The sequence below is a fragment of the Pollachius pollachius genome (assembly GCF_949987615.1).
Source record: "Pollachius pollachius genome assembly, chromosome: 10".
Taxonomy (NCBI): Eukaryota; Metazoa; Chordata; class Actinopteri; order Gadiformes; family Gadidae; genus Pollachius; species Pollachius pollachius.
The window spans coordinates 10,768,574-10,794,647 of NC_136943.1; the positions used below are offsets into that span (position 1 = coordinate 10,768,574).

General features: G+C 44.0%; 2 protein-coding genes across 7 annotated transcripts; both read right to left on the reverse strand.

Moving 5' to 3' along the window:
- Positions 1 to 1,233: 1,233 nt before the first annotated feature.
- On the reverse strand, positions 1,234 to 18,610 carry LOC307081509 (ribosomal protein S6 kinase alpha-6). 3 transcript variants are annotated; one of them, XM_079744734.1, is made up of 22 exons: positions 18,364 to 18,610; positions 15,563 to 15,622; positions 15,278 to 15,397; positions 15,061 to 15,142; positions 14,838 to 14,918; positions 14,175 to 14,254; positions 12,694 to 12,800; positions 12,012 to 12,049; positions 11,559 to 11,701; positions 11,313 to 11,383; positions 10,382 to 10,470; positions 8,755 to 8,819; positions 7,914 to 8,016; positions 7,651 to 7,778; positions 6,869 to 6,991; positions 6,164 to 6,253; positions 5,736 to 5,894; positions 5,079 to 5,240; positions 4,503 to 4,579; positions 4,266 to 4,383; positions 3,676 to 3,816; positions 1,234 to 2,548 (listed from the first exon to the last, which is right to left on the reverse strand). In XM_079744734.1, exons 1-22 carry the CDS (start codon positions 18,403 to 18,405, stop codon positions 2,423 to 2,425), a joined length of 2,205 nt encoding a protein of 734 aa, XP_079600860.1. In that variant the 5' UTR covers positions 18,406 to 18,610; the 3' UTR covers positions 1,234 to 2,422. The 3 variants fall into 3 exon arrangements, with proteins under 3 accessions (XP_079600860.1, XP_079600859.1, XP_079600861.1); XM_079744733.1 differs by having other exon boundaries at positions 18,343 to 18,610; XM_079744735.1 differs by lacking the exons at positions 15,061 to 15,142; positions 15,278 to 15,397; positions 15,563 to 15,622; positions 18,364 to 18,610 and having other exon boundaries at positions 12,694 to 12,810; positions 14,838 to 14,917.
- A 543-nt stretch (positions 18,611 to 19,153) lies between these two features.
- hdx (highly divergent homeobox) lies at positions 19,154 to 25,619 on the reverse strand. Of its 4 annotated transcripts, none has more exons than XM_079745367.1 (11): positions 25,521 to 25,619; positions 24,144 to 24,419; positions 23,652 to 23,798; positions 22,157 to 23,365; positions 21,994 to 22,050; positions 21,628 to 21,774; positions 21,146 to 21,338; positions 20,983 to 21,062; positions 20,398 to 20,487; positions 19,896 to 20,018; positions 19,154 to 19,683 (listed from the first exon to the last, which is right to left on the reverse strand). In XM_079745367.1, the coding sequence occupies exons 2-11, from the start codon at positions 24,207 to 24,209 to the stop codon at positions 19,384 to 19,386; spliced, it is 2,412 nt and encodes an 803-aa protein (XP_079601493.1). In that variant the 5' UTR covers positions 24,210 to 24,419; positions 25,521 to 25,619; the 3' UTR covers positions 19,154 to 19,383. The 4 variants fall into 4 exon arrangements, with proteins under 4 accessions (XP_079601493.1, XP_079601494.1, XP_079601492.1 ...); XM_079745368.1 differs by having other exon boundaries at positions 23,658 to 23,798; positions 24,144 to 24,416; positions 25,521 to 25,609; XM_079745366.1 differs by having other exon boundaries at positions 24,144 to 24,416; positions 25,521 to 25,609.
- Positions 25,620 to 26,074: the final 455 nt, after the last annotated feature.

The window sequence follows — 26,074 nt, forward strand, 5'->3', positions numbered from 1 at the left end:
CACACCTGAGCGAGGCGCCACCCCTGGCTCAGCTAGAGTAGGCTTCGACGGCGGGAAAAATCTGAAGATGACGCCGAAGACGGGCCGACACACAATACCCGTCTCATTTATTAGAGAATACAGGAGTCAACAAAACAGACCCCGATCCCCCCGCTATCCCGCAAATAAACAGTCGCGCGCAGCCCCTGCCAAGCGGAGCCGTATAAGCTGAGCGAGTTGATTAGCACCGCGAGGCCAAAACAAAGAGCAGTAAGTCAAAGCAATTAGCCCCACTGTTTACCTCTCAGCTCCCCGGCTGAATGCAGCCAGCATTTAATCCATCTGAGAGAGGGAGGGACAGCGGGAGAGAGGGAGAGAGACAGAGGGAACGGGTGAGGGAGAGAAAGAAAAATCAGATGAGGTCAAGGTGTCATCCCCGAGCTGGGGATGGAAAAGGACAACAGCTGGTGCCGAGGACAGCGCGGCCGTGCGCTTGCGTGCGTGTGACCGTGTGCGTGTGTGTGCATTCATGGGCGCAGTGCTCGCTTCTCCATACATCTGCTTCACCGCCTGAATGTCCTCGGTGCTCCTGCTCTGCTCTTTGCATGACAGCTCAGTGTGTGTGTGTGTCTGCTACACCCCACTGGTTTGAGGTTTAATATATTCCCAGGGGATTGAGGGCTGGACAGACAGAACAAGCAGACTACGCGGATCATTTGCATATGGCTGGGGACACATTCAGAGGTGTAGGGAGCACGCAGTGTCCGTTATCCAGCCAGCTGCGATGGCAAAGTAGCACCACCTAGTGGTGACAAATTGCTGCCACATATGCAAGTACAGCGTAGGCTACATTATTGCAAAAATGTTACGTGACCTTACACAGCATTTTATAGACCCTGGCAAAATAACCATAAGACGTATAAATTAAGACAAGGTTATTTAAGTTTAAAGACGCAGTTACCATGGTCCATTTTTTATCAGCGATAACATTTTTAAAGAAACACCCGGACACACAACAAAATGCATGTCAATAATGATCTTTAATGCCAATATATACAGAACTTGAAAGAAAAATAGAATCTTAAAAATTAAATGAAATAAATACAATATGGTACAATTTCCGCAACGTCTTTTTAAAGAGATATCCTTGGAAATGATCTGGTTGGGTGGTCGTTGGTTTTGTTTTGTATATTCAGTCTGTTTTGAGACAACCCTCCTACCCCCCCCCCCCCTCCCCCCACACACACACAACTAAGGGAACCCCTACAGCTCCTGACCCAGTGTTCATTTTCATCATCGTCATCACGTCAACATGCCATCCCCAGCGTTGTCATTTCAGACACATTCTTTGAACTTTGACCTCAACGGCATTGTTTTTGTATTATTATTATTATTATTATTATTATTATTTTATTAATTTTGTATCTGCAGCATAAACTCTTCTGATACATTGTCGTTATCACAAAGCAAAGCTGCCAAAAGTGCATGTTTAACGCAGATAGAAATCCATGTTGTTGCACACATGCATGTATCTGCGCACAAGTGTCGCACAATGATGTTGACACGGAGGTCGCGACCCGACCCTGCACCGTGTCTGTGACTGTGTGTGTGTGTGTGTCTGGGTCTGTGTCTGAGTGTGTTTGTGTGTGTGTCGCCTGACAGCCTCTCCCAGCAGCTGCGAGACAGAGCCTGGGAGATCTACTTCCGTGATCAATATCATCAATAAAACACTCGCACGCTCAAATACATTAGTTCACTTAAGAGGACATAAAGAGAAAAAAAATGCAACGATAGAGAAATTTAAGTAAAAAAAAAAAAGAGAACCAAGAGGGGGAAGAGAGCAATCGGGTAAGGGGGGTGGAGGGTAAGGATGAGGGGAGGGGTTAGGGCCACAGTTTACCGAAGCAGCTTTTTGAATCAGCCAATCACAGTGAAGAAGAACATCATCAGCTGGTGCACCTCTACCTCACGTAGAGAGGAAGAAAGTTGGAAAGGCCAGAGGGGGAGAGAGGAGGGCAAGTGCATACGAAAGAAGAAGTGGAAATAAATACAAATGTGTATCCCAGGCAGTAACAGAACTGCTCGTCCTTCTTCCTCGTCCTCTTCCATCCATTTGGTTTGTGTTCGTGTGTGTCTGTATACGTGTGTGTGTGTGTGTGTGTGTGTGTGTGTGTGTGTGTGTGTGTGTGTGTGTGTGTGTGTGTGTGTGTGTGTGTGTGTGTGTGTGTGTGTGTGTCTGTGTGGTGCTCTTTGTGTATGTGTGTGTTTCTGTGTGTGTGCAGTACTCCGTGTGTGGGTTTATCAAATAAATAGCTTAAAAAGGGAGACAGTCTACTGGCCTGGAATTGGGACTGTGTATAGTTATACGTGTGTATGTTTATGCATGTGTGTGTACGTGCGTGTGTATGTTTATGCGTGCGCGCGTGTGTGCACGGTTGTGTGTCTACATGTCCGTGGAGGTGAGTTTCTTCATGCTGCGTCTCTGGGCCAGGCTGGATGCGGCCACCGGCTCTAGCAGCGGCTGGCTCGACTTCTGGCTCAGCGCTGAATATGTGGCCGCCATGGCTCCCTGAGCAGCAACAGGTACAACACACAGTCAACTCCCTGCAGAAACAACCATAGCAGTGCACCCCACCTATGGCTGCTGCCTGGGGAAGAGAACCGATCGAGAGCATAATGATGCTGGCACCGAGCAATGATGGCCTTCAAATCAATTCAAGGTCCACTTTAAGTGGTGGACAGAAGAATGCTAAGAAGAAGCCTGACTTATCATGAAGGGATGTTAACGTGTTAACGTCATGAAAAGGTTCAAAGGTTTATTAATATACTTCTCTTGGAGAAACTTAAGATTGTAGGGTTGTGGTTTGAATCCCTGCTCCCCCTAGTTGTTTTCCGTAGTAGTTTCATTCAGCTGCCACGTCGCTGTAATGCGAGTTGACACTAGGTGGTCACTTGCTTGGCGACGTGAGGTCACCTCAATTGATAGCCCGCTTGCTCCTTAGTAAGGATGGAGAATAGACTCCACCCATTCAATTAGCCTGAAGGAATGGGAGGGCATCGACACACTGATATTATCTGGGGTTGAAAAGGAATTTCTTCAGTTTACTGCATATGGTACATATTGAAAATAATGTTCCTCATATTGCACATTTCAATTTATTTACTTATTTTATATATATACTGTTTTGTCTAACCTTTTGCACCATTTATAATTTATTTATTATAAATATTACTATATTATTTTACCTAATTTTATCCTTTTGTTCTTATTGCACAGTTGGTCAGAGATAAACGCAAATTCGATTGCTCTGTGTCTGCCACTTGTTTCGAAAATGACAACAAAGTTGACAATAAAGTTGACGTTGACTTCATTGAACATAACTTTCTGATGCTTGACGCACACCTTGATAACCCTTAATCCATTCAGACCGGATGACGCATCTGTGCGTGTTTACCTTTAAGACCGGATTGCGCATCAATGCGTGTTTACCATTAACCCATTTGTACCAGCTGCGCGGAGCAACATTGTATCTACTAGATACAATGTTGCGCCGCACAGCAGCTGGCACAAATGGGTTAATATGTTGTCTCCGTTGCACAAAAACCCAACTGAGATGAATTCTGTGGGACCAGAGGCCGATGTTCATGTTGGTCACGTGTCACCCCAGCGGTGTGAGTTCCAGTGGGTGCGCTCACCTTGACCAGGTGAGGTGCGTCGTGCCGTGTGAGCTGAAAGTGAGGCAGTGTGTCCCGACAGGTGATCCAGGCGTGCTTCAGCACCTGCTCTGCCGTGTAGCGCTGGTGAGGGTCCACATGCAGCATGTGGGACAGCAGGTCCTGACACACACACACACACACACACACACACACACACACACACACACACACACACACACACACACACACACACACACACACACACACACACACACACACACACACACACACACACACGAAAGTAGAAACATAATAATAATCTACACAAAGTGGATTAACTGAAGTAGTTTATTGGATACGCACAGGATCACACAGGATACAATGGTTCAGGAGGCATGCCAAAAGTTTATGGGTTTCTCTGCTTCTTAACTCTAACTGAACTTAAAAAGGCCTGCTGGTATTCACAGTAAAACACTTTGTCTTCAATCCTAATCTATATAATAAACACTTCATGAAGTTAATGATAGATTATGAAAATATTTTAGTCAGGGTGTATTTGCTATGAAGAAATGTATATTGTCTGTCTGTCTCGGTGTGTGTGTGTGCCTGTCTGCCTGCCTGTTCAATACCTTTGAGGTGTTGGACACAGTGTCCCAGTTTCCGCCGGTGAGGGAGAACTTCCCCGAGCCTATTCGCAGCAGAATGTCCTCTGGTGTGTCGTTGGGTCCGTTGGCGAACGGCGTGTACCTAAGCGACCGGGTCAGAGGAGAGGGTGGGGGGAGAACGCTGTGAGAAACCGGCAGGCTTGAGGAACCAGCGGTGAAGGAACTCTTGTCGGTTCTGATGTGTAATGAGCGGCGTCTCACCCAGCGAGCATCGTGTACAGCAACACCCCTAGGCTCCAAATGTCACACGCCGCGTCGTAACCTTGCCGCATTAGTACCTACACATACACACACACACATTAACCACCGACAACTATTATGATCGTGGGAGATTGTTTATAAGAATCAGAATATAGTATAAGGGAACTGGTTGAGCTTGAACTGATCGAAATGTATCCAACATGAACTGCATGAACTCTACGTAGTCACCATTGGCCTGTTGCTGTTGCTTTGTAATGCAAGTCTGCCCTTGATGCGGACAAGCGGTAGGGAAAGGACGCCTTCATAGCCTACAAACACTGCTCCTCTTCGATACAATGCACTGTGCACCGTTTGCTGCAGTCCCTCTTTATGACCTCCAAGCTAAATCCATCAAGGGGCCGTTTTCTGTCTTTGTTCTCAACATGCCTGTGGTGTAGCCTCGCTATTCAGAAGATGCTCTAAAGCATAGCGCATCGGTTTGTATCTTCCCATGGCCATGCTTTCAGAAAACATCCCCGCTATGTCTCTATGCTTGTCTAGCATATATGTCTCTCTCTCTCTCTCTCTCACACACACCTCTGGGGCCACAAAGTTGGCGGTGTAGCAGGGAGTGAGCAGCAGGCCGTTCCCCCCGCGGAGCTGCTTAGCGAAGCCAAAGTCACAGATCCGGATGGAGTCAGGGTTCCCTGAGTCGTCCATGTACAGGATGTTGCTGGGCTTCAAGTCTCGGTGGACCACCTGGTGGGTCGGGAGACGGGCGGGGGGGGAATGAGAATGCCGCTCAAACCACTTTGGAAGAATACATTATCATATTTTTGTGCCATGGTCAACTCTTCCAACTAATACATCATTGCCAATTGGTGGATTAATCTGTATCATGCTTGATACTGTGTCGCATGTAAGGCAAATCTACGTTATAGGTTGAAAAATGCAGTATATTCCCAGATGGAATTAGAAGATAATCTCTCACTTTGACGCTTTTAATGCATGACTATTAAAGGGGTCCTATTTTCAAAATGGACATTACATGTAGGCCTGTCCACCGAGATGTATGATGAATAAATTAACTCCCCGATCACCTGATTTATCGTCCATCCCTTGTGGACACTCCCATTTGAGATGTTACCAGTGGGTGGATGATGACATTGCTGGCAATGACCAATCAACCTCCCACCTGGGGGGTAAAGCGGCCGCGTTTAGGATAACCCTCTCTGTTATGAAGCGGTGTCCTACCCCTTGGCAGTGGAGGTAGTCAACAGTCTTGGTGATGGTGTAGAGAACCGCGCTGGCCTCCCGCTCCGAGAAGAACTTCTGCCTGAGGATCTTGTCTAGCAGCTCTCCACCCTTCATCAGCTCCGTCACCACGTACACATACCGCCCCTCGTCATACACCTGGCACATACAAAGAGACACACACACACACACAAACGCACACACATCAAGAAGCAACTTTTGCAGAATTAAATCTCGTTCTCACGCATAACTAAGCGTGAGAACGCTGAAATAAGGAATGGCTGTCGATAATAAATTGAGACTTATGTAGTCCGTCCGCAAAGGTGTTAATACACATTTTAAAACTACATTTACTATGAGGAAATGCTTTCCATATATAACATATATTGATATAATAAACCAAATATTTTTTAAAACAACAAACTTACGTCTTTGAGGGTGATGATGTTGGGATGCTGTCCGTATCTCATCAGGATTTCAATCTCTTCCGACGGGTCCCGCTTACTCTTGTCTATAATCTGAGGGACGGACAGAACACACACACACACACACACACACACACACACACACACACAAACACACACACACACACGCAGACACACACGTTAATAAACAGAAACCAAAGTAGCGTCAAATCAATCCCATGAAGGGAATTTCAAATGACGAGTTAGCATAAGAGTGAATGTGTGAATTGTGTTAACACTGCTGGAGTAAAAGGCTGCAGTTGTGCTGCCCTCTACTGGCGGAGAAGCAACTCACTACAAAATCCCTAGCTTTAGCAAACCTTTGACCCATCCGTTATTTATAGAGGCAAACAAAGAAGAGGAAGTGTTTCCTGTAGGGTGAGGAGAAGTCAAGCTGCCTAGCGTCTCCGGGGGCTACACCACAGAGTCTCCGGCCCCGGGAACGTGACCAATGGCAGCCTTCCAGGCAGATACATTTACCCGCCATAGCCATACCTGCAATACCTTGACTCAGGTAACTATACTAGGGATAAACAGTTTCCCTTGATCCATTGATTTGATTGCACAAACAAATCTATGGTGCCATGACGGCAGCCATGTTTCAGCTCTACCCGCTCGCCGACCCCTACCCTCCTTGTCCAGAGTCCCGGCGTGGTAGCCCTCGGTTACCTTGGCGGCGTAGTCGGTGGAGGAGACTCGATGCACGCAGCGCTTGCAGATGGAGTACGAGCCCACGCCGATGTCCTCATGGAGGTCGTAGAGGTCAGAGAACTGTGCCGAGCCCGTGTGCATCTAGAGGACCGGGGTAGTTCAGCATCAGGATCTCAGAAAATTGATTTGATTGATTTAATTTAAGTCTCCTGTACCCTGCACGTATCCAGTCCATATGGGCTTATAAGGAAGTGACAAACGATATACAAATGATACAGTACAAAAGTGGATATATTCATTCATTCTTTCTTTCATTAATACGTCTATAGATCAATCTCAAATAATATCATCAAAACAAGCTAAAAGACAAAAGCCATAATCAGGGGTATAAACACTGTCATCTCCCCCGAGTCAAATCTAAACATTTCGCCAAAGCAAAAACCTTGTCTGTGTTTAAGTGTGTTTAAGTGTTCCATCTGTTGCTACAGATGTGCCTAGTTGCATTATTAATCACCTTTGGTACGGATGTGTGCTGTTGCTCTAACACTTTCATTTCCAGAGGGATGAATAAAGTGAACAGAGTACCCATCCATCTAACGGAAACAACCTTTCTGTTCAAAAATAAATGGTGTTACCATGATAACGGCCCTCTATTAGTATCTGTTCAGCATCGCCTCGTCGTCTCTCACAGCTACGTGTGACCGCTACTCTTCTGGAGGTGGATGTTGTTAACAGGGGTCAACGTCCTGACCACGGGGGGTGAACAGTAAAACGGCGTGTTTGTGTGTGTGCGTGCCCACCTGAACTATAGGCAGTATGCTGAGCAGGGGCGAGCCCTTTGCGTTCTCCTCGAACGGCGCCGGGGCCACGAAGCTGAAGCCTTTGAAGAGCTGGTGGGCGTTTGCACTGGGAGGGATACCAGGAGAATCTGAAACACACACACACACACACACACACACACACACACACACACACAGAGGTTGTGGAGGTTGCCAGCGTAACCATGGTAACCAGAGTGGCGGGTTGCTTTTGGCCGCAGGCGTGTGTAGGTGTGCACACTTACCTTTAGGAGTTTTAGCGGTGAACTCGGGGTCAAAGCAGAACGTGTCATCTGGCTTGCCTGCGGCTGGTTTGAACGGGGGCTGGAGCTCCCTCCTGTACAGCTTCTGTTGTGGATGATGAAACACACGTACCCAGTAACTTAGCGAAATGATCAACACGTTAGCCAGCGCCACACTTGTGAGCACTTTCTGTTGTGGATGCAAACATATTAAAACCATGTATTAACACACACACACACACCCACACACACTAAAGTGCATGCCAGCCTCAATGTTGTGGGGACCTGTTGATGCGTGATAGAGGGGCCGACCACCAGATTAACCCCATCCCCTCCCCTCACTGTTCTGGCTGCCCAATAGCTTCCTGCTGCTGCCTAAACACTCACACAGCGCTATTAGGGCACACACACAGAGAGCTGGCCTTCTGCCCAGACATGCACCAACACACACACACACACACACACACATACACACACACACCTAAGCAGGCCAGCAGTCAGGTTGCCAACAGTCTGTTAGGTGCGAAGCCTGAATAGAGGCTGAAAAACATAGTTTTCGTGTTGCGTGTGTGTGATAAAAGTTGAACATCATGCTTTGTCTGATACATTTGCGTTGTATGCTGGACGCAATTCCCCCCGAACCTGGCAGTCTTGTACCACCATAGACTATCCACTGATTGACAAGAGCTTGGCTGGTCGGTGGTTGACTGGTAGACTTTTAACTACTTTATATTTCTTGTTACTGGTTAATTGTGGAAGGGTTTATATTTGGAAAAAGGAGGAGGGGTGTGTGTGTGTGTGTGTGTGTGTGTGTGTGTGTGTGTGTGTGTGTGTGTACACTCACATTCCAGTCAATAGTGGAAAAGAAAGCGTGCCGTTTGATCTCTTCCACACCATCAGCCCCGGCGCCTGGAGAGGAAGGGAGAGAGGGGAAGTGTGTGGAATACGATTTACCGCTTCATTACCACTTTACTACCAGTTTCCATTAGACACACACACACACACACACACACACACACACACACACACACACACACACACACACACACACACACACCTCTTTAGGGATCTGCTTTCGGAGTCTGCTGCTAAATTAATTACAGCTCGGCATAATCAAATGGACCAAGGTGAGGAACAAAACTCAATTAACTTGAAACATTCTGGTAAAAGGATCTAAGGGCACCTCACTGTTTACACGATGAGTTGATGAATGCAAAGTTGAGTGGTCGAAAATTATTATTTCTGTCAAATTGTGGTAACTAATCACTGTATTAGTTTTACTTTGTGCAGTAACAATTCAGTATACCCCTCAGTCCTGTGTTTTGGAAGCTTTCACCATCACTTGTTTGTGAGTTAATTGGTTAATTGGATACCGGTAGCGTGTAGTCATGTTGACTGCATGGCAGGAGGCAGCTGGTACATCAAGGCCAGAGCGAAAACACCAGTTGCAACTTGGGCTGGACATTATAATCGGTATGAATTGAATTTGCCCTACGATATGAAATCAGGCCAAAAACCATCACTTAACACTGATATGTGCGGAGTGAAGGACTGGTCAGACATCCTACACGCAACGCTGATATCTGGTTGACATCGTATTTTTCCCCGATTTAGTTTCTGAAAACATTCCCTTGGTTTAGAGACGTATTTTAATTGGATATCTCTTCAAAAATAAGTAGTAAGAAGTACAATTTTGTGTGAGGGAAATCTGCGGCCTCCGCAGAGTCCAACTTGGTTTCGCGGAGATTCATGTTACGGGGTCGCACGCGAGATGGTCCGATTGTTGCGTAGTAGAAAGGATAACACACGACGGACGATTCAATGTGAGGTCTTTTTCTGTGTTTGATATAATGGATGGTGCTGCGATGCACACCCCGGTTTGGAGCACTGCTGGTTCTCCTGTTCTACGTGAAGAAAAAAGACGCGCTGTTCTGGATGAAGATGGGCCAAGAAAGTATATCCTGATTCAGCCGTTCAGTTATCATCAGTAGGTAGAACGTTTTGATGTCGTTTATCTTGCCCTTGTTCAAACATTGGTAAAGGGTGGTCCTTATATGAAAGGAGGGCACCGAGTGTTGGGAGTAAAAAAGAAAAAAAAAAGAAGCAGTTTCCCTAAGCTCTAGCACCTCCCAGTGTCATAGCGTGATATAAACCGTGAGCGTGATCATTTTCATTTATACCGCAATATAATTGTTTGGCCATACTGCCCAGCCCTAGTCACTATCTCTATCTCAGCGATGTCCTGTGTCATAGTTTAAGGTTGATGTATTTTACGTTGAGGCTGCTTCCCCATACGGAGTGATAACAATGTATTCAGTGGAACTCCCTCGCTGCTTATTACCCCTTATTCTGTTTCTTTTAACATTAAGTTCATACTTGTAGGGTTGCTTGTGAAACTGTCTGTTTTCCTATCTATGGACTACCATTTATACTGCTGCAACATCCGCTCGCTCTCCGTGAGTGTTCCTTACCAAGTCTGTTGGCAGGGTTACGTTTGAACAGCATTCTCAGCAAACTCTGTGCCTCAAGACTCAGGAACTGTGGCATACCCAGCTTAGCTCTGAGAGGAAATTGGATCAGAGAGGGCTAGGGGTCAGCTCAGATGGAAGAAAAAACAGACAAATACTGGAAAGTGAGTGAAAGCAGTCCAAAGTCAACGGTGGTTTAAACGAAAACCAAACACCGCCGCTTAGGCCGGTACCCACCCACGGGAAAAAAATGCTTTATCGCTGACTTCTGGTGATGATATTTAGGGGCAGGGCTACATTGGTGTTCAGACTTTCCCTCTCTTGCACTGTTAACCTCAACAATCAGACTGGTAGAGGGGGGGGTGAAGCCAGAATGTTTGGTTGACGTTACCTGGTAAGTTGTAACCTCCAACTAACAATAACAGGGAATGTATTCAATAGCATGTGTTCAATCTACAGAGCAATTCCAGTCCATATTTACATTGTTCATTGCATTTATTTACATTTTAGATTCTAGAAACTGGTATAATACCCATTACATCACCTTTTATCTAAAATAAATGGTTAGAGGTTTGGCTAGTCTTTAACAAAAGTTGAAGGCAATAATAGGTTCTAATATTGCAGATCTACTAGTGTGGTATTGTACACCATGTCACACACAGTATGCTGAAGTGTTTCCATTACAAAAGGTAAAAACTCCTTCGTCGTAGTGCCCGCTAGCAGGGTGAATCCCATCCTCAACCGTAGCCATCAGGGTGAACCAAACACCCAACATATCACGGATGCCATTCACAGTATTCTGGACAGGCCATCTCCATGCCTCATCGTGAATGTTCTGACCCTAGGCTGCTCGTGTTAACTCAGCGCTCGGGGCACTCCAAAGAATCGGAAAACGGGCAGGATCAGAGTGAAGAAAGGCCGGACTCGGACTCACTTGAGAATCATGTTCATGGTCTCGTTGCGGTCTTTCCCTTGGAACGGTAATGTCCCCGTTAGCATCTCAAACTGTTGAACGCAACGAGGAGAAAAACAACCGAGACAAGACAGATTAAAGTTGGTCCGGCCCTCACGGTAGCCAATCTGAGAATAAAAGCAAATTAACTCAAAAGAGAAACTCAATGTATCGAATTAATAAAATTGACATGAGTTCAATGTTGAATTAGCGCGAGTGTTTGTTTACCATTAGCACGCCTAGCGACCACCAGTCGGCGCTCTGTGTGTGTCCTCTCCTGTTGACCACCTCAGGGGCCATATACTCCACCGTACCACAGAAGGAATATGCCTTCTTATCAGCATCTACTGACTCCTTACTCAACCCAAAGTCTGAGAGAGAGAGAGAGAGAGAGAGAGAGAGAGAGAGAGAGAGAGAGAGAGAGAGAGAGAGAGAGAGAGAGAGAGAGAGAGAGAGAGAGAGAACCATTACATCACACCACAATAGTAAGGGTAAGGCACAAGAGGATTTAGGGCCAATAAATCCAAAGCTGGAAGACAACACACCTGAGACAATCTATAAACTCATTAAAAAGATGAGCCAGTTATAATTGCATGTATATTGCATTATTTACTTATTTTCATACATTTTGCTGCTTAAAAGCTTACTTACAGTTGATTACAGGAATCGGCAAATACTAACCTGTTAACTTGATATGGCCAGCTTCATCAAGTAATATACTGAAAAACAGAACACATCTTACTCAATTGAATCCCCAAAATGAAACTATTGCAATATAAATAGGTATCATACATCATCACCAAACTAAACTCAATCTAATTTAAATGACTCTTAAGAGCAGAAACATTAAAAAAACATATTAAGAAGTGGGGTCCAATGTGAGAAATAAGAGGAAAAGAAGTAAGGTCACAGAAAAACGGTAAAAGTAAAATGATAATGTCACAAATGAGAGGAACCGCAGTGAGGTCACCGGTAGAGTGTAGGAGGTAACATTATGTCACAGATTAGAGGAATAGGAGTGAGGTCACAGGTAAGGAGAAAGAGGTGAAATTATGTCACAGGTGAAAATAGGAGTGAGGTCTCAGGTAGAGGGTAAGAGGGGAAACAGGATGACACAAGTAAGAGGAATAGAAGTGAGGTCCCAGGTAAGAGGTAAAATGTGGATGTCACCGGGGAGAGGTTAAGAGGTACGGGGTGAGGTCTTAGGCGAGAGTCAAGCGGTAATGCCGTGAGGTCACATGTATAGGGATGAGGTGAGGCACGCTAACAGGTCAGGGTTACACGGGTGATGTCAGAAGGAAGAGGAAAGACAATAAGACAACTGAGGTAGGGTCATGGTGACTAGTGGGTGGGATGTCCATACTTCTCTGGTTTGAGATCTCTGTAAACTATGCCCAGTGTGTGCAGATGGTCTAGGGCCAGGCCCAGCTCTGCAAGGTAGAATTTCACATCCTCCTCTGTAAACATAACCTGACAAGAACTGGACAAATTTACTCTCTGGACTCAGGAGAGGAAAGAAATGCAGCGGCTAGAATCAAGAATGTCAAACAAAAAGACAAACATGGCATCATTGGTTATTTTTAAACATCTATTCATGAATACGCCAACATGTTGGATACTTAGTGACAGTAATGACCAATAGTTCAGCCAATTTTTAGCAAATCAAGACTTTACTAATGAAAGGCAACATTGCGTTTATACTTTTAAATACTAAATACTTTTAATACTTTACAACAGAATTTCAAATTTTCAAGCACAACTTAAATAACATTGGTGCTTGCTAAGATGTGAAATAAACAGTTTATCACATTTTTCTTAACAATTTTGTATATCCAAGGATATGCATATAATACTTATATATATAATACATTACAACATCATTAAAAATTTTGATGAGGTACAGGCAGAAAATCAAGTCAGCTAGGGTTTGGGTTAGGACAACCTCCCAATCTTTTTTTTTTTTTTACAAAAACTATTTTTTTATTGTTTATCTAAGTGCAATAGGTCATAAGGCAAGATGCGTAAAAAGAAAAGCATGAAACAACAGTGATAAATTAGGTGCAATTGCTTCTACTTGAATAGAGCTTTTGCTCTCCTTGTGACATAAACAATTGTGGTTTGACTTTTTTCAATGCCAGGCAATTTCAAAAGGTCAGTTTTATTATTTGGTTCAACCAAGGTATGCATACTTTGCATCGGCCGTCACAATGGACCTCATTTCTCTTACCTCTTCTATCTCTGTGCTTACATCTCAAACAAGATTGAACCAACTTTCTGCAGTATTCAATTCAATTCGATTAAATAGGTACAGTCTAAAAGGGCTTAACAGGCCATATATTTATAACATCACAAGACACAATCAGCCTCTTTCATTGTACTGAACAAAGGGCACTGAATCGGTTTTGTCAAACTCAGTCAGGCCAGTGAGGGAGCAAGAGATGAAGCGTGTATGGCTATCTTATTTGCACTGACTGGAATACACTTTGAGGCCATTTTGAACAATGATAAACATTGTGTTGGCAATCACATGTACGCAGACACACAATAAAATGCAATACATAATAAATATGCATTTAAAAATGTGTATTTATATCCGTAAATAAAGAGATGCATAGAATAGCGCGAAATATGGTTGCATATTTACACACCATTATTAGAATAACATCATGCATAATGTCAGAATTTTTCATTTCATTACATCAATTGTTTTGGTCTAACTACTATCGAACTGTAGTGTATTTTTGCCCCACCCGTCTAAAATGCATTTATTATGTAAAATTTTGGCACAAGCAATCATGATTTTGTGGGCCGACATTAAGAAATAGTGCTTAAAATCGAGCTTACCTCTTTGGATAAACGAGTGAATACATCCCCTCCCCTTAGAAAGTCCAGTATTAAATACAGTTTCCCTTCTGTCTGAAAGGCTGAGGAGGAAACGATAGAATAGCAGACGGACATAGGGGTCAAATGAGACAGTAATAGCATTAGTTTATATTGAGACTGATTAAGTAGTCTGGTTATGATATGATGTGATGATGATGCCTAGCATACTGGAATGTACTGTAATGATATTATAACTTTTTTTTAGAAATAATTCTTCGACGAACCCAATTGTTTAAGGGAAAAACTAACATATAGCTTACATTTGAAATATGAATCATTATTTAAAAATAATCGCTGACACATTTCTGTTGATGTCAATCTGTAAACACGATACATTTAAATGATTGTAAAGGCAAACTGGAACAGTTCACTTTAAGACATATTGAATGGGTTAGTATTTAACAGGATAAATACGGGATAACTAGTATTATAGTTGTCTGACTGAGGGATTCATTAGTTATTGGTTGTGCCAATCTTTAGGATAGGTGGCAGTTGGTATATGAAGCCCAGAGTGGAAAGACAAGGTATATAAAATCCCTTCCAGACACAAAAACATTTGTTTGTGAATTCACCCACACTTCACAACACAACAAATAGTGAACAATTCCAAACGCATTCTCTTACCATAGTGCAATTTCACTATGAAGGGGTGATTGACCTCCACTAAAATGTCTCTCTCCATCTTGGTGCGAACTCTGTCTCTGACTGGAGACAAGAAGAATACAAGAATATACCAAGCCATTCAATTAGCTAATGTGAACAACATATACAGACCACTGGGGTCGGTTGATACGTTTTATCAGGGAAAGGTAAAAAGCAGGTAACAGACATGTGGAGAATGGGTTACCTTTCAACGATGCCTTTTTCAGTACTTTCATTGCATATAACTGACCAGCATCTGGACCCATGATCTTCCTGACGAGAAACACCTGAGATGGCAAGTGGGCATTTGATTACAAGGCACGTCCCTGCTGTTGTTACAAGCAAGCTGTTAGCTAGAGATTCAGCGCCACCTTATTTTCGCTACCAGCACTGTTTTCAATGACCAGTAGGCGTTTCCTCACCTTGCCGAAAGAGCCCTGGCCCAGGACCTTGAGTAGTTCAAACTGCGACGGGTCAGCCTTCTCACAGCCCTCTTTCACATGGTGGGTAATGGGAATCTCCTTATAAGCCCCCTCATCGTCCTACAAACAAACAAACACACGCACAGCCACAGATCATCAACACCCACAACACAGCAGTTTGACGCAGACAGACACCATTACATGAGCAATGTTGTATGCATTTGCACACAAACACAGACACAAATATATACGACACCATTCAAAGCAAATATTGTCATTACTCACACAGTCTGTGAAAGGCTCTTCCTCCTCCATGGGCTCGTCCATGATCTGATGTCCGTTGACCTGGAAGGGAACAATCAGACCTGATCAGCGGATATGCTACTTTTAATATGCCTTGTAAACAGAGCACACATTCAGCACTGTAAACTGCAGGTTGCCGACCCAAAGTGTGCATTAGAAAAAATTTTCAAACAACCACAACATAGCCAGGATGGAGTGTCACAAGCAGACTTGGTTTGTGCTTTAACGCTGGGACTGTACTGAAGAGACGCTTATTTTCAAACAATATGGAGTCCATACACAAATACAGTCCAGCTGTGGCTCTCCATCTATAATGCCTGATGTTCCTGGAACTATTGTTGCCTAATCCTCAGCCAGAGCGGCACAACATGGCTGGTCGACTGGGAGGCTAGTGTTTACTAGGGAGGTGGTAAGAGTAAGTGTGGACATGATCCGTAAATTACTTTCCAACAAACGTTTATTTACTTATTTATTTTTAGTATGTAGCGTGCATAGTCATGCATGTACAATTGTGGATGTTTGATTAATGTATCAGATTCTGTTGATTTGATTGCTTTTTTTTGCCTGCTTTTGCTTTTCTTGGCAGCTCGTGAGACAAAGTAAATTCAAGACTTCAGGCTATGGTTAATCTGGTGATGGATGGCTGCCAATGATGACAATGTTCCATACACCAAATTATTATTATTTGTTTAAAGAATAACGGTCATGCCCCTTTAATGCATCACTGCAGAGAAATGCATCTCTGACACGCATGTGCAGATACGCATTGGGGAAACAATTATAATCTCAAGATTTAATGAAATCATTTGAAGCATGCAAGTTTCATCATTTATTCAGTGAACGAGGATTTAACAAGCTGAATGTTCTTGTGTCGTAAACACGTGTGTGTGTGTGTGTGTGTGTGTGTGTGTGTGTGTGTGTGTGTGTGTGTGTGTGTGTGTGTGTGTGTGTGTGTGTGTGTGTGTGTGTGTGTGTGTGTGTGTGTTGAATTCCATCAGGCGTCTACGGGGAGGGATGACTCATACATGTACGTAAGCCCACTGAAGGGGGCGGAGCATCGCAGACACTTGCATGGATGGACAAAACAAAAACAGACCTACACGATATTACCACGTTATTTTAGCAATAGAGAGGAGAGTATATTTCCAATTTTTACTATTTTTACTATTTCCTACCAAATACTACCATATGCAATAAACTAAGCAGGTGGGTCATGTGATAATAACATCTTGTGTATGCATGAAAATGCTAGCCCATAGACTTGCAGGTTTGTGTTCTGTGGATGTGTCATTATTCACACTTGGATTTCTACTCCCACCTTAAAGTGTCATGACAGCTTGGTGGAGAGGAGTGCAACAGCCTACACTCCGAGCAGCAATGAACTTGACTAGCCTTTACCAGTCATCATGATACAGAGTTGAGTATGTTAGCGAACGTGGGTTATATAAAAGCACATGTAGAAAAATTGTATGCTTGGCAAGAAGCAAGCTGAATAGTGAGTGCGTTGTTTCATAAGACATCTTCATTTTGATGCCATTATGTACTCTGCAAACCCTGCATGCTGAGTGCCTCTGCTACGATTCAGGGCCACGTTTGAATGTATTTGAAGAACAAAGGTTACGTAGGTAACCGTGGTTATGTGAGGTAATTGGATCACTCCAATATGGTATCCATCCGCCGCGAAGAGATGCCATATTAGAGTGATCAAATATAGTGAAACAACCCCAGTTTTTGAATCTGTGTAAAATGAAGTGTGTGTGCCCTTTTCTCTAACAAATCTTAGAGGCGTGAAAGATGTGTGAAGGATTGCAAAGGACGTTGGAGGAGAATGAGGATACCTGAGTAGAACACACAAACCGATGTTTGGTTTTGTCCTCATCGACAGCATAACATTTTATCTTAAACCTTTAACTCGAGGCTTTCCACTGAGCATTAGGTTTTCAACGCGAAATGCATATTTTAGCTATATATTATTTGTTATGATGCAACCTCGATGTCGCCTGTCTCTTTCTCGAGGTTTGTGTCGCTTTCGTCGGCGCGCAACAAGTCTACATTGCTGATCCATCAGATAATATGTGCAGCTTAGTCCAATCATAAATATATTGGAATAACTGCTCATGCAAATAAACAAGTCAACAAAAAGAAACAGCACTGTCTTGCGTCTACTCTTGGACGAATGAAAGAGCCTTAAATAAATGTCACATCAGACGACACATTTTACAAATATGCTTCTTCGATTGACATGCGAAACATTTAGTTCGCACGTATTGAAGATGTGGGGGCGTTCACGGAAAATAGTTTTGTTTTTTTTAAGAGCCAAAAGTCAACAATTAAGACGCCTTGGCTCACGTTGGACCTATTCTACCCGCTGGTTCATGTGCTAAACAACTTGGCTAACCTTGAACTAGCCGTGGAGACAAAACCTTAGCTAGTACAGTCCAACAATCAGGACAATGTAGCGTCTACCGATGCCTCAAGGCATGTCCCCACTGCAATAACCCTACGCAGAATGGATTCAACTACAACAAACAAACCTAACCAACACCCGTAGTGGCATACAAAATAAACATTAGTGCTATCCCCACAGCTGTTAGCCCCAGCTAGTGTGTTAGCATGATGCACTGCCAATGCTTGCTTCGCTGCAGCTCCTCCTGACGGGAGATTCTGTACAACCAGGAGGGGACACGCACGAAATATCGGATTGCAAGTACAGATACGGACTTAATCGACACAACACACGGGTCTTCAGTTCACAAACTTACCTCGCTACTAACGCTATTTACCTCCATCTTGTGCCAGGATTCCGCTGGCTCGGAGAAAGGCATCGTAGGCAACCTAGACCCCCGCTCCACGTTGCATGTCTCCCCTATTTGGAAGTCCGGATGTTCGGTCGGGATGATCGCACACAAACACGCTAATACGACGGATAACAGCTATGTGCTTAGAAAAGGGGGGCTGGTGTCTGAATTGTTGATTCTGTTGACTGTACCATACGCTCACCAAACACCGCTACCCTGCCATAGATGCGAATATGGCGGCTACTGTGGTACCTAAACGTCAGTGAATGAGAGATTATTGACGTAGCTCTGACGCAATTCAGTTAAGGATTTCCCCCAAACCTGCAGAGCAACAACCTGAAACCGGGAAAGTGGGAGGGGATTGGGGTTAAAGTGATGGAGGAGATGATGGTCGTTATTCTATCCCTTGTGCTCCATGGATAGAATAACGGAGTACATCGACGTCTGGCATAATAAAACATGTCATTGAGTTCAAGAATTAGAATATTTTTGTTGAATCCCTGGGAAGGGTATGTGTCAAATGGTTTAAGGCCATCTGTTGTATAAGCCTGTCCATTCCTGTATCCAAGTGGACCTAAGAAGCTTAAGCTACATTATGTTTTTGTTGAGAGCAACACTGGACAAAGAGTCAATAGATTGCATGTGCTAATAATAACAGCCATGTCACATCTCTTTGATATGAACGCCCTGTAGAAGACCAAACATGTTGCCACCCAAACTAATTCAAAAGTTTATCAACAAAACACAGCATTCTGGAGTAACTCAGATAGGTTATTTATTATCGTGTCTGGGGCGAGACCAGAGCAAGGCAAAATTATATGCAGTAAAAAAGGCATTGTCTGCCCAACAGTCATAGTGAAGCATTAATCCACAGGCACTAGGCATGGAGTTGTGGTAATATGGGTGTATGCGCAAGAAGGACGGAGTACTCGCTCTTGTCCGATGCTAGCTTAATTCGGAGTGTGGGGGTTATTCTGACAGTATGTCAGTATGTAAAAACAGTCTTTAGTTTTCTGTAACGCTTTGCTCCAGGGGCTCCTCTGATGCAGAGGGCTCTGTGAATTCGGTCAAGAGGCCGTCGTGGTTCATGGTGACCGGTGGGAAGTCTTGCGGAAGGCTCACAGCGATGGGTGATGTTACGGGGCCAGGTGATGAGCCTTGGCTGAGGGGGATCACTGACGGGGATTCCTCATCGTGGCTCGGCGACATTGCCCCCGGCATGCCAGTGTACTCTTCATCGTCACGTCCATCAGTGATCTCCTTCGCATCGCCATCATCGGGCTGAGGTAGACTGGCCAAGAGGTCCTGAAGAAGTCATTGAAGACCAAGATCATATATTGATTTGTTGCCTTTGTCTCCTCGTACAAAACTGATTTAGGAAGAATTACCCATAATTCTTAATAATAACTATGTAAAAAAGTTTCAATGCAGACTTAAGGAGCAATAGGCAATATTTCTGTAAAATAATCAAGTAAAATAATATATACATGTCATGCATACGTATCTATATCATTTACCTGCTGTGTCTTCAAATCATTGTTCTTTATAGCATTGACCAGACTCTTAGTGAACTCTTCAAGCTCCTGGTACTTCTGTTTTTGGTTCTCTAGCTCACTCTCTAGGAACTGCACCTCCTCGTGCTGGAATAGACAAAGTTGGAGACACACAAAATAGTGAATCACTGTGCGGGGGAAGCTGCATTGCATTCAATTTAGTATCGCGTGTTATATGTACGCATGTGCTGGCACCCACATACATGCCTAAGAGTATAATAGTCCAAATAAATAATGTGCTGTTCATGTGGGGAAACACGATGTCTCCGTAAACAGAATATTTTGAGTCTGATAAGCAAAAGGAATTTACAATATTTGTTTTGAACATAAAATGCATGGTACTTTGATACTCGAGTAGGTAAAATAACTATATATTTTTAACCATTTTAAATATTATTATGGTTATAAACATACATCAATATAGGACTAAAAAGGAGAACATTTTAGTCTTTGTCTATATATTTACCTTGAACTCCAGAAGGTTCTGCATTTGCTCCATGTCTGATGGCATCATTTCAATGACATCTTCCTCATCTTCATCAATGATCTCTATTTTCTGTATACCAAAAGAATTATACTCAAATCAAACTGTGATTATTAGGGGATACGTTTGAAAGGAGAACATCAATTTCTTTTAACTACGTTTTTTCCTTTCATTTGTGTGAAAGCTACACTAGCAGGTTTCCATCTTCCTCCACAAGTGCTACGAGGCAGGTACCCGTTTCAGATTGTAACTGAACCCTCAGCATGTGAAAGTGTAGCAAATAAACATTAAACAGCATGGATACCAATTAATTGGCTATAAACAGGATAGAAAGTATTTAATCAACAAGTGAGATTATTAAATTTAGTATGTGAAGGACACTATACACACTATGACATGTGCAGTATTACATTGAGCATTTTGGCAATGCATTAGAAGAAAAAAATAGAATCTTCCACACAAGTTCAGACTATATGCACACAATACATTCCGATTTAAACTTGGACTTAAGATCTCAAATAGTGTTTGTTTCATGAACACTATCCACAGGTTCCACACAAATCGTACCACATCGTTAGCCAAGGGACAAGGGTTTGAGATGCCGCTACCATCCTCTCCTTCTCTCTGGAAGGAATCAGCCAAGCCATCTAGCGGAGAAAGCAAAGGATTAGTGTCCGAATCAATTATTAATCATTTAAGTCTATAGCCGATTTGTTATCTGCATCCTCACCTTCAGACAAGCAGAGAGATCCCTCGTCATTCAACTCATCTCCCAGTTCGGGCGTTCGAAGACCCTCCTCGTCGGGGGTTAGGGACAGGGACTCGTCTCCAGGAGAAGAGGTAAATACAGCTGGCCCGTCAGTTGGTGGAGGGATTTCAATACCCATCAGCCGGCATTTTCTTCGTCGGTTGCTGATCCATGTCTACCAAAATGAAGAGCAAGTCAAACGGATCACAAAGAGCCATATACTTTAAATAACAATTTCTACACTTTTCTTTCTTTTATTGTATTATCTAGCTCTGTTTTCCAAACAGAGATGGATCAAGCAATTGTGTGCTTAATATATTTATTTGTTTTTCATAGCATGCAATGCTTTCTTTCCAGACTGGTCGATATGAAACTAGTCAGTCAGTCAGCCTGACATTAATTCACAACCCATACCACCCTTTTTAATGTTGCAGACTGTGCTAGAGAACTAGTGTGCCACTAACCTTGACTATCTCAGTGTCCACGTTCAGCTGGTTAGCTGCGGCGGTGATCTTCTCCCTGCAGACAAACCCAAGGCTGGTCATGCCCCCGTTCCAAAAGCGCCTCAGCTGGATGAGGTCCCCGTCGCTGAACTGGGTCCGATCCTGTAGCTGAACAAACAAACCCCTCTGTGTTACTACCTGTAGTAGTACCATGACCCTACGTAGAAACAATTTATGTTTGAAAAGAGTTTGCATGTTTGACAACAGGCAATAAGTGAAGTTCATACAACCATGCGGGGACAAAAACAATTCCTAACCCTTTTATAGTAATAAAAAACAAACCAAAAAAACAAACATTCAATTAAGGTTGGACCAAACGTTACTCACTGTTCTCTTTCTGGAGTTGCTGAGGTGCAGCCACACTGCAGGACCACTGAACGAATTCTGCCCACAAAAGTAAGGTAGTAAGACAGGGAAATAACACATGGAATGGTAATACGTTGAAGTCAGTGCAGAAGAGACCTGAAAGAGCAATGCAGCCCAGACTGACCGGTGAGCTTCCATGCCTTGAGAGTGAGGTCTGAGGTGTGGTGGAGTAGCTGCCTTGAGAAGCGGCGTTGCCTGGGTGCGGTGGAGGTCTGTAGTTGGAAGGAGGGGAGGGGTTGCCTTGTTTATACCCCGTAGTTTCCACGTGGGACAGGCTGGTTGAGGTCTGCTCCATGCGGGTATGGGACTGAGCGGCCATGTTAGCAAATTCCTGCTCCTGTTGCCATTCATCTTCCTCATTGCCCGTTTCCATGGCGATGGAGAAGTAGCCCGCGGTGTCGGGGGATCGGGACACCGCCTTAGGATTTTCCTGGGAAGCGGTCTTCATGGAAGCAGTCTGAGACGGCCTCAGCGCTTCGCTGTTGGCTCTTCCTGATAGCGTGAAGACCTGCTGGATGCGAAGGGTGTGGTCAGAGGGCAACGCAGGTTTGGGTTGGGTCGGGACCGTGACCCGGGCCCTTGGCAGGGCAGGCGGTGGAGTGAGGGGGCTGGAGTTAGTTTGGGACTGCGACTTGGGCTGGGATTGTAACGAAGAGGACCAGGGGCGGCTTTGCACTGAACCATACTGTCTAGCCCAGCTGTTGGGCACCGGTGCAGACCCCGACACTGACACTGAACCAACAGCAGATGCAGAAAGGGAGAGGCTCGCCTTGCTAGCTGACGTATAGGTGGAGGGTCCGGGTGGAGATGTGAGGGACGGGGGCTTGGATGGGGGAGTAACCAGACGCAGGGGAAGGGGAGAAGTGCTAGCATGGGCCCTGAGGTGGACCGACTGATTGAGAGGAAGAGGCGGTTTGTTCTGCAGAGCCACAGTGGTGTCCATGTGAGTGGGCGGAGGCAAGGGTCTTGGTCGGGGGCAGGGGGCCGGGTTGAGGGAGTAGATCCCAGTAAGGATGACATCATTGTTGTTATTGTTGTTGCCACTGCCGAGAGGAGAAGAAGATGAATGAGACGAAGACGAGAGGGAGGAAGGGGGGAAGGAAGAGGACGGAGGAAGAAGATGACCTCTGTTCTGGATGCTCCGTGCGGCAGGCAACATGGTTCCGGTGGTGAGGGGCCCTCCTGCCAGGCTGTGATTGGATAAAGCTCCCCCTGCCAGTGCGTGATTGGATAAAAGACCCCCCAGTGGTCCATGATTGGATGAGGTATGAGGCATGCCTCCATTCTGGTCCGTCTTAGAGGCCAGTTTACGCCTTTTGTTTCCCACCCAAGTCTGAGAAAAGTAGAAAAAAGACCCTCTTAGCAGTAATACAAAAAATTTGATATGATTAAAGCACATCATAATTACTCATGACTTTGTGCACACTTCACAATTTCCCCTGGGAAATACCTGGCTCACAGTATGCACATTCCCTGTAGTATTACACAGATTTATGAAAAAAAGAAACCGGTGCAACACAAATCATAGGTTTGAGACCCATAATCATGTGTGGACCACACGTGCACGCATAGATACAGACAAGCACACATAGAGAAACTCACTAAGTTTATGGGCCTACCCGCACCACGCTGAAGTCCAATTTGGTCTCTTGAGCACATTGCAGAATTAGCTGAAAGCAGGCCTTGCTCTGGTTGGTCATTCCGTTGTCATAGTAACGCTCCAGTACTCGCTGTTGCTCAGTTGTAAATACAGACCGCAGGTTCATCTGTATTGGTACAATGTGTTTTGATAGCATTGGGCAAAATGTATGCAATATGTCGACTACGCTATCATCAGTCACCTAACAGATAATGACAGCATTTTTCTATCATAGAATAAATGACATAGAGATAGAATAAATTATACAACTATATGGATAAGACACTACTACTACTACTATTACTACTCGCTTAACTTTGCCTCATAAATTCTTTAGCATTTTCTTATTAAGCTCAATGATAAACAACAACATAACTGAGGAATATGAAACTAAGAAAAGCAACAGTGAGGTTCCAACACCAATCTTTGTTTTGCCTGTTATAGTAGAAGTATATATTTCAGTTTACTTTACCATCGGCAGGCCATGCCTGTCGGTCCACGAGTCCATTGTGCCACTGGTGGGGAAGGGAGCAGCCATGTCAGCTGCAGCCCCTCTCTTGTTTGATTAGAGAGGTGCAGTCAGGTGGTGCCGGTCATCCTGGCTCGTTGGACATACTGGGAGCTGTGGCTGGACAGCCCCCAAACACAAGGAGGTGGTGGTGGTGGTGGTGGTGTTGGAGAAGGCAGTGGTGATGGTGGTGGTGGAGGCAGTGGTGATGGCGGTGGTCCAGGGTATGCAAGTAGTCTGCTGGACAAGTTATTAAACGGATTAAAATCAGATCAAGCAGGTGCAATCTGGTTATCAAAAGCCCAATAGCCTCGGGAGCCACTTAAAACAAGCGGCCATGACACACTTCAGGGAGGTTTACCACTCATGTGTTTTTTTCTGTAACAGAATTGGCTGAAGATTCCTTAATAAATAAGCTGTTGTTCTTGTTCTTGACCGTGTTAGAGGAATTCTGGGAAATTATACTGTAGTAGATCCATTAATGTCTGAAGATAAACCCTGCTATTTTAAATGTTAAAGTCAGAACAAGTCGGATAACGAACAAACGTGTTATGTTATTATACCTTTTTTATGATTGTCAGATAATCAGACTTGCAACAGTTTCCACAAAGGCATAATATAGACAATCAGTGTAACTACTCAAAAGATTTGAATATTACTAAAATGAGTTTCTAACTACACCAAGACGTTGATTTAGCAGTAATTATTGAATATAGGTTCATTAAGAATGGCAAGACAAAAATAAATGAAATTCGAACATTGTTTATAAAAGTTATTAATTACTTGTTATGCACCGACTCATTATAGTATTGATATATGTTACACAAATATAAAAAATGTGTAATAACGTAGGTCTATAAATATTCCAAACGTCACAACCGCCAATGCAATGCAACCAATGAGCATCCGCCGTGAGTGTTATTTTGGCAACCTTAGTGCGCATGGCTATAGCCGAAATGGAAACATTCAATGACGAATTGGTAAATATAATGTGGTATGCCACAAGAGAGTCTGTTTGCACAGCATCTTCAAAACTAGATTCATTGCTAACGAATGTGTCGTCATCGTTCCCGACCTGGAGCACGAGCGATAAACAAACTGGTCAACGCTGCTACAGCCATGGCCACATAGAAGAACCTATAGCTCGCAGGCCTAGGCGGCCATAACTAGCCGTCTGGCTAACAGCAGCTAGCTCCCCCAATAGATAGCTAAAGTTTTCCGTCCAAACTAAAAATTCCCAATCACACAGTGGCCACTATTTCGGCCCCCAGTCTGCAGGCAGTAGAAACACAACTCCGTCGACACATTGTGACGTAGGAAAGTAGAATCATTCCCACGTACCTTGTTTGATGTCAATATCACGCGAACGTTGGAATTCAGCAGATTTCTTCACCAGTCCCCATTGCCAGACAATGAAATCAGAACGTCCGATCATCAATTCTAATCATGATTGTGACGTATTTAAGACAGGAGCCAATGGGAGCTCGTGATCACAATAGTGACACTCGCCAAAAGCCAGAGAACTGAGCAGCGCGCGGAGGTCCCGCCCATCGTTGACTTTGTGTGGGAGATGATTGGGAGGAAGAAGGGAGTTCACTCCTTGCTATTTTTCATGAAGATATTTCATGATATATTGAAATAATAATCCTAAGGACTATATAATTGTGAATAGTTTTAATGCAAATATACTTTTGAACGCTAGATTCCTATTAACATAGGAATCCAGCAATGAGCTATGATACATTTAGGCCTAAATGAGTTGTTGTTTATATCACAATAGGGTAATTGCCATTTACGAATCTCTATGAAGATATATCTGCATGTCTAGATTGGCCATTTAGACTACTTACTCAACATAGGCTAAATATTTGTACAGAATTGTGCTGAATACCATT

Bases quoted from the DNA above. Each gene is read 5' to 3' on its own strand.
- LOC307081509 (XM_079744733.1), bottom strand. From the start codon at position 18,405: ATGCCTTTCTCCGAGCCAGCGGAATCCTGGCACAAGATGGAGGTAAAT. The intron at 15,143-15,277 runs GTGAGGAAACGC...TTGCCATCTCAG, and splicing joins GCCAGGGCTCTTTCGGCAAG to GTGTTTCTCGTCAGGAAGAT. The intron at 8,820-10,381 runs GTAAGGAACACT...CTTCCTCTCCAG, and splicing joins TAACCCTGCCAACAGACTTG to GCGCCGGGGCTGATGGTGTG.
- hdx (XM_079745367.1), bottom strand. From the start codon at position 24,209: ATGGCTGCTCCCTTCCCCACCAGTGGCACAATGGACTCGTGGACCGAC. The intron at 22,051-22,156 runs GTCAGTCTGGGC...TTTTGTGGGCAG, and splicing joins CAAGGCATGGAAGCTCACCG to AATTCGTTCAGTGGTCCTGC. The intron at 19,684-19,895 runs GTAAATGATATA...TGACTTCTTCAG, and splicing joins ATGATTTGAAGACACAGCAG to GACCTCTTGGCCAGTCTACC.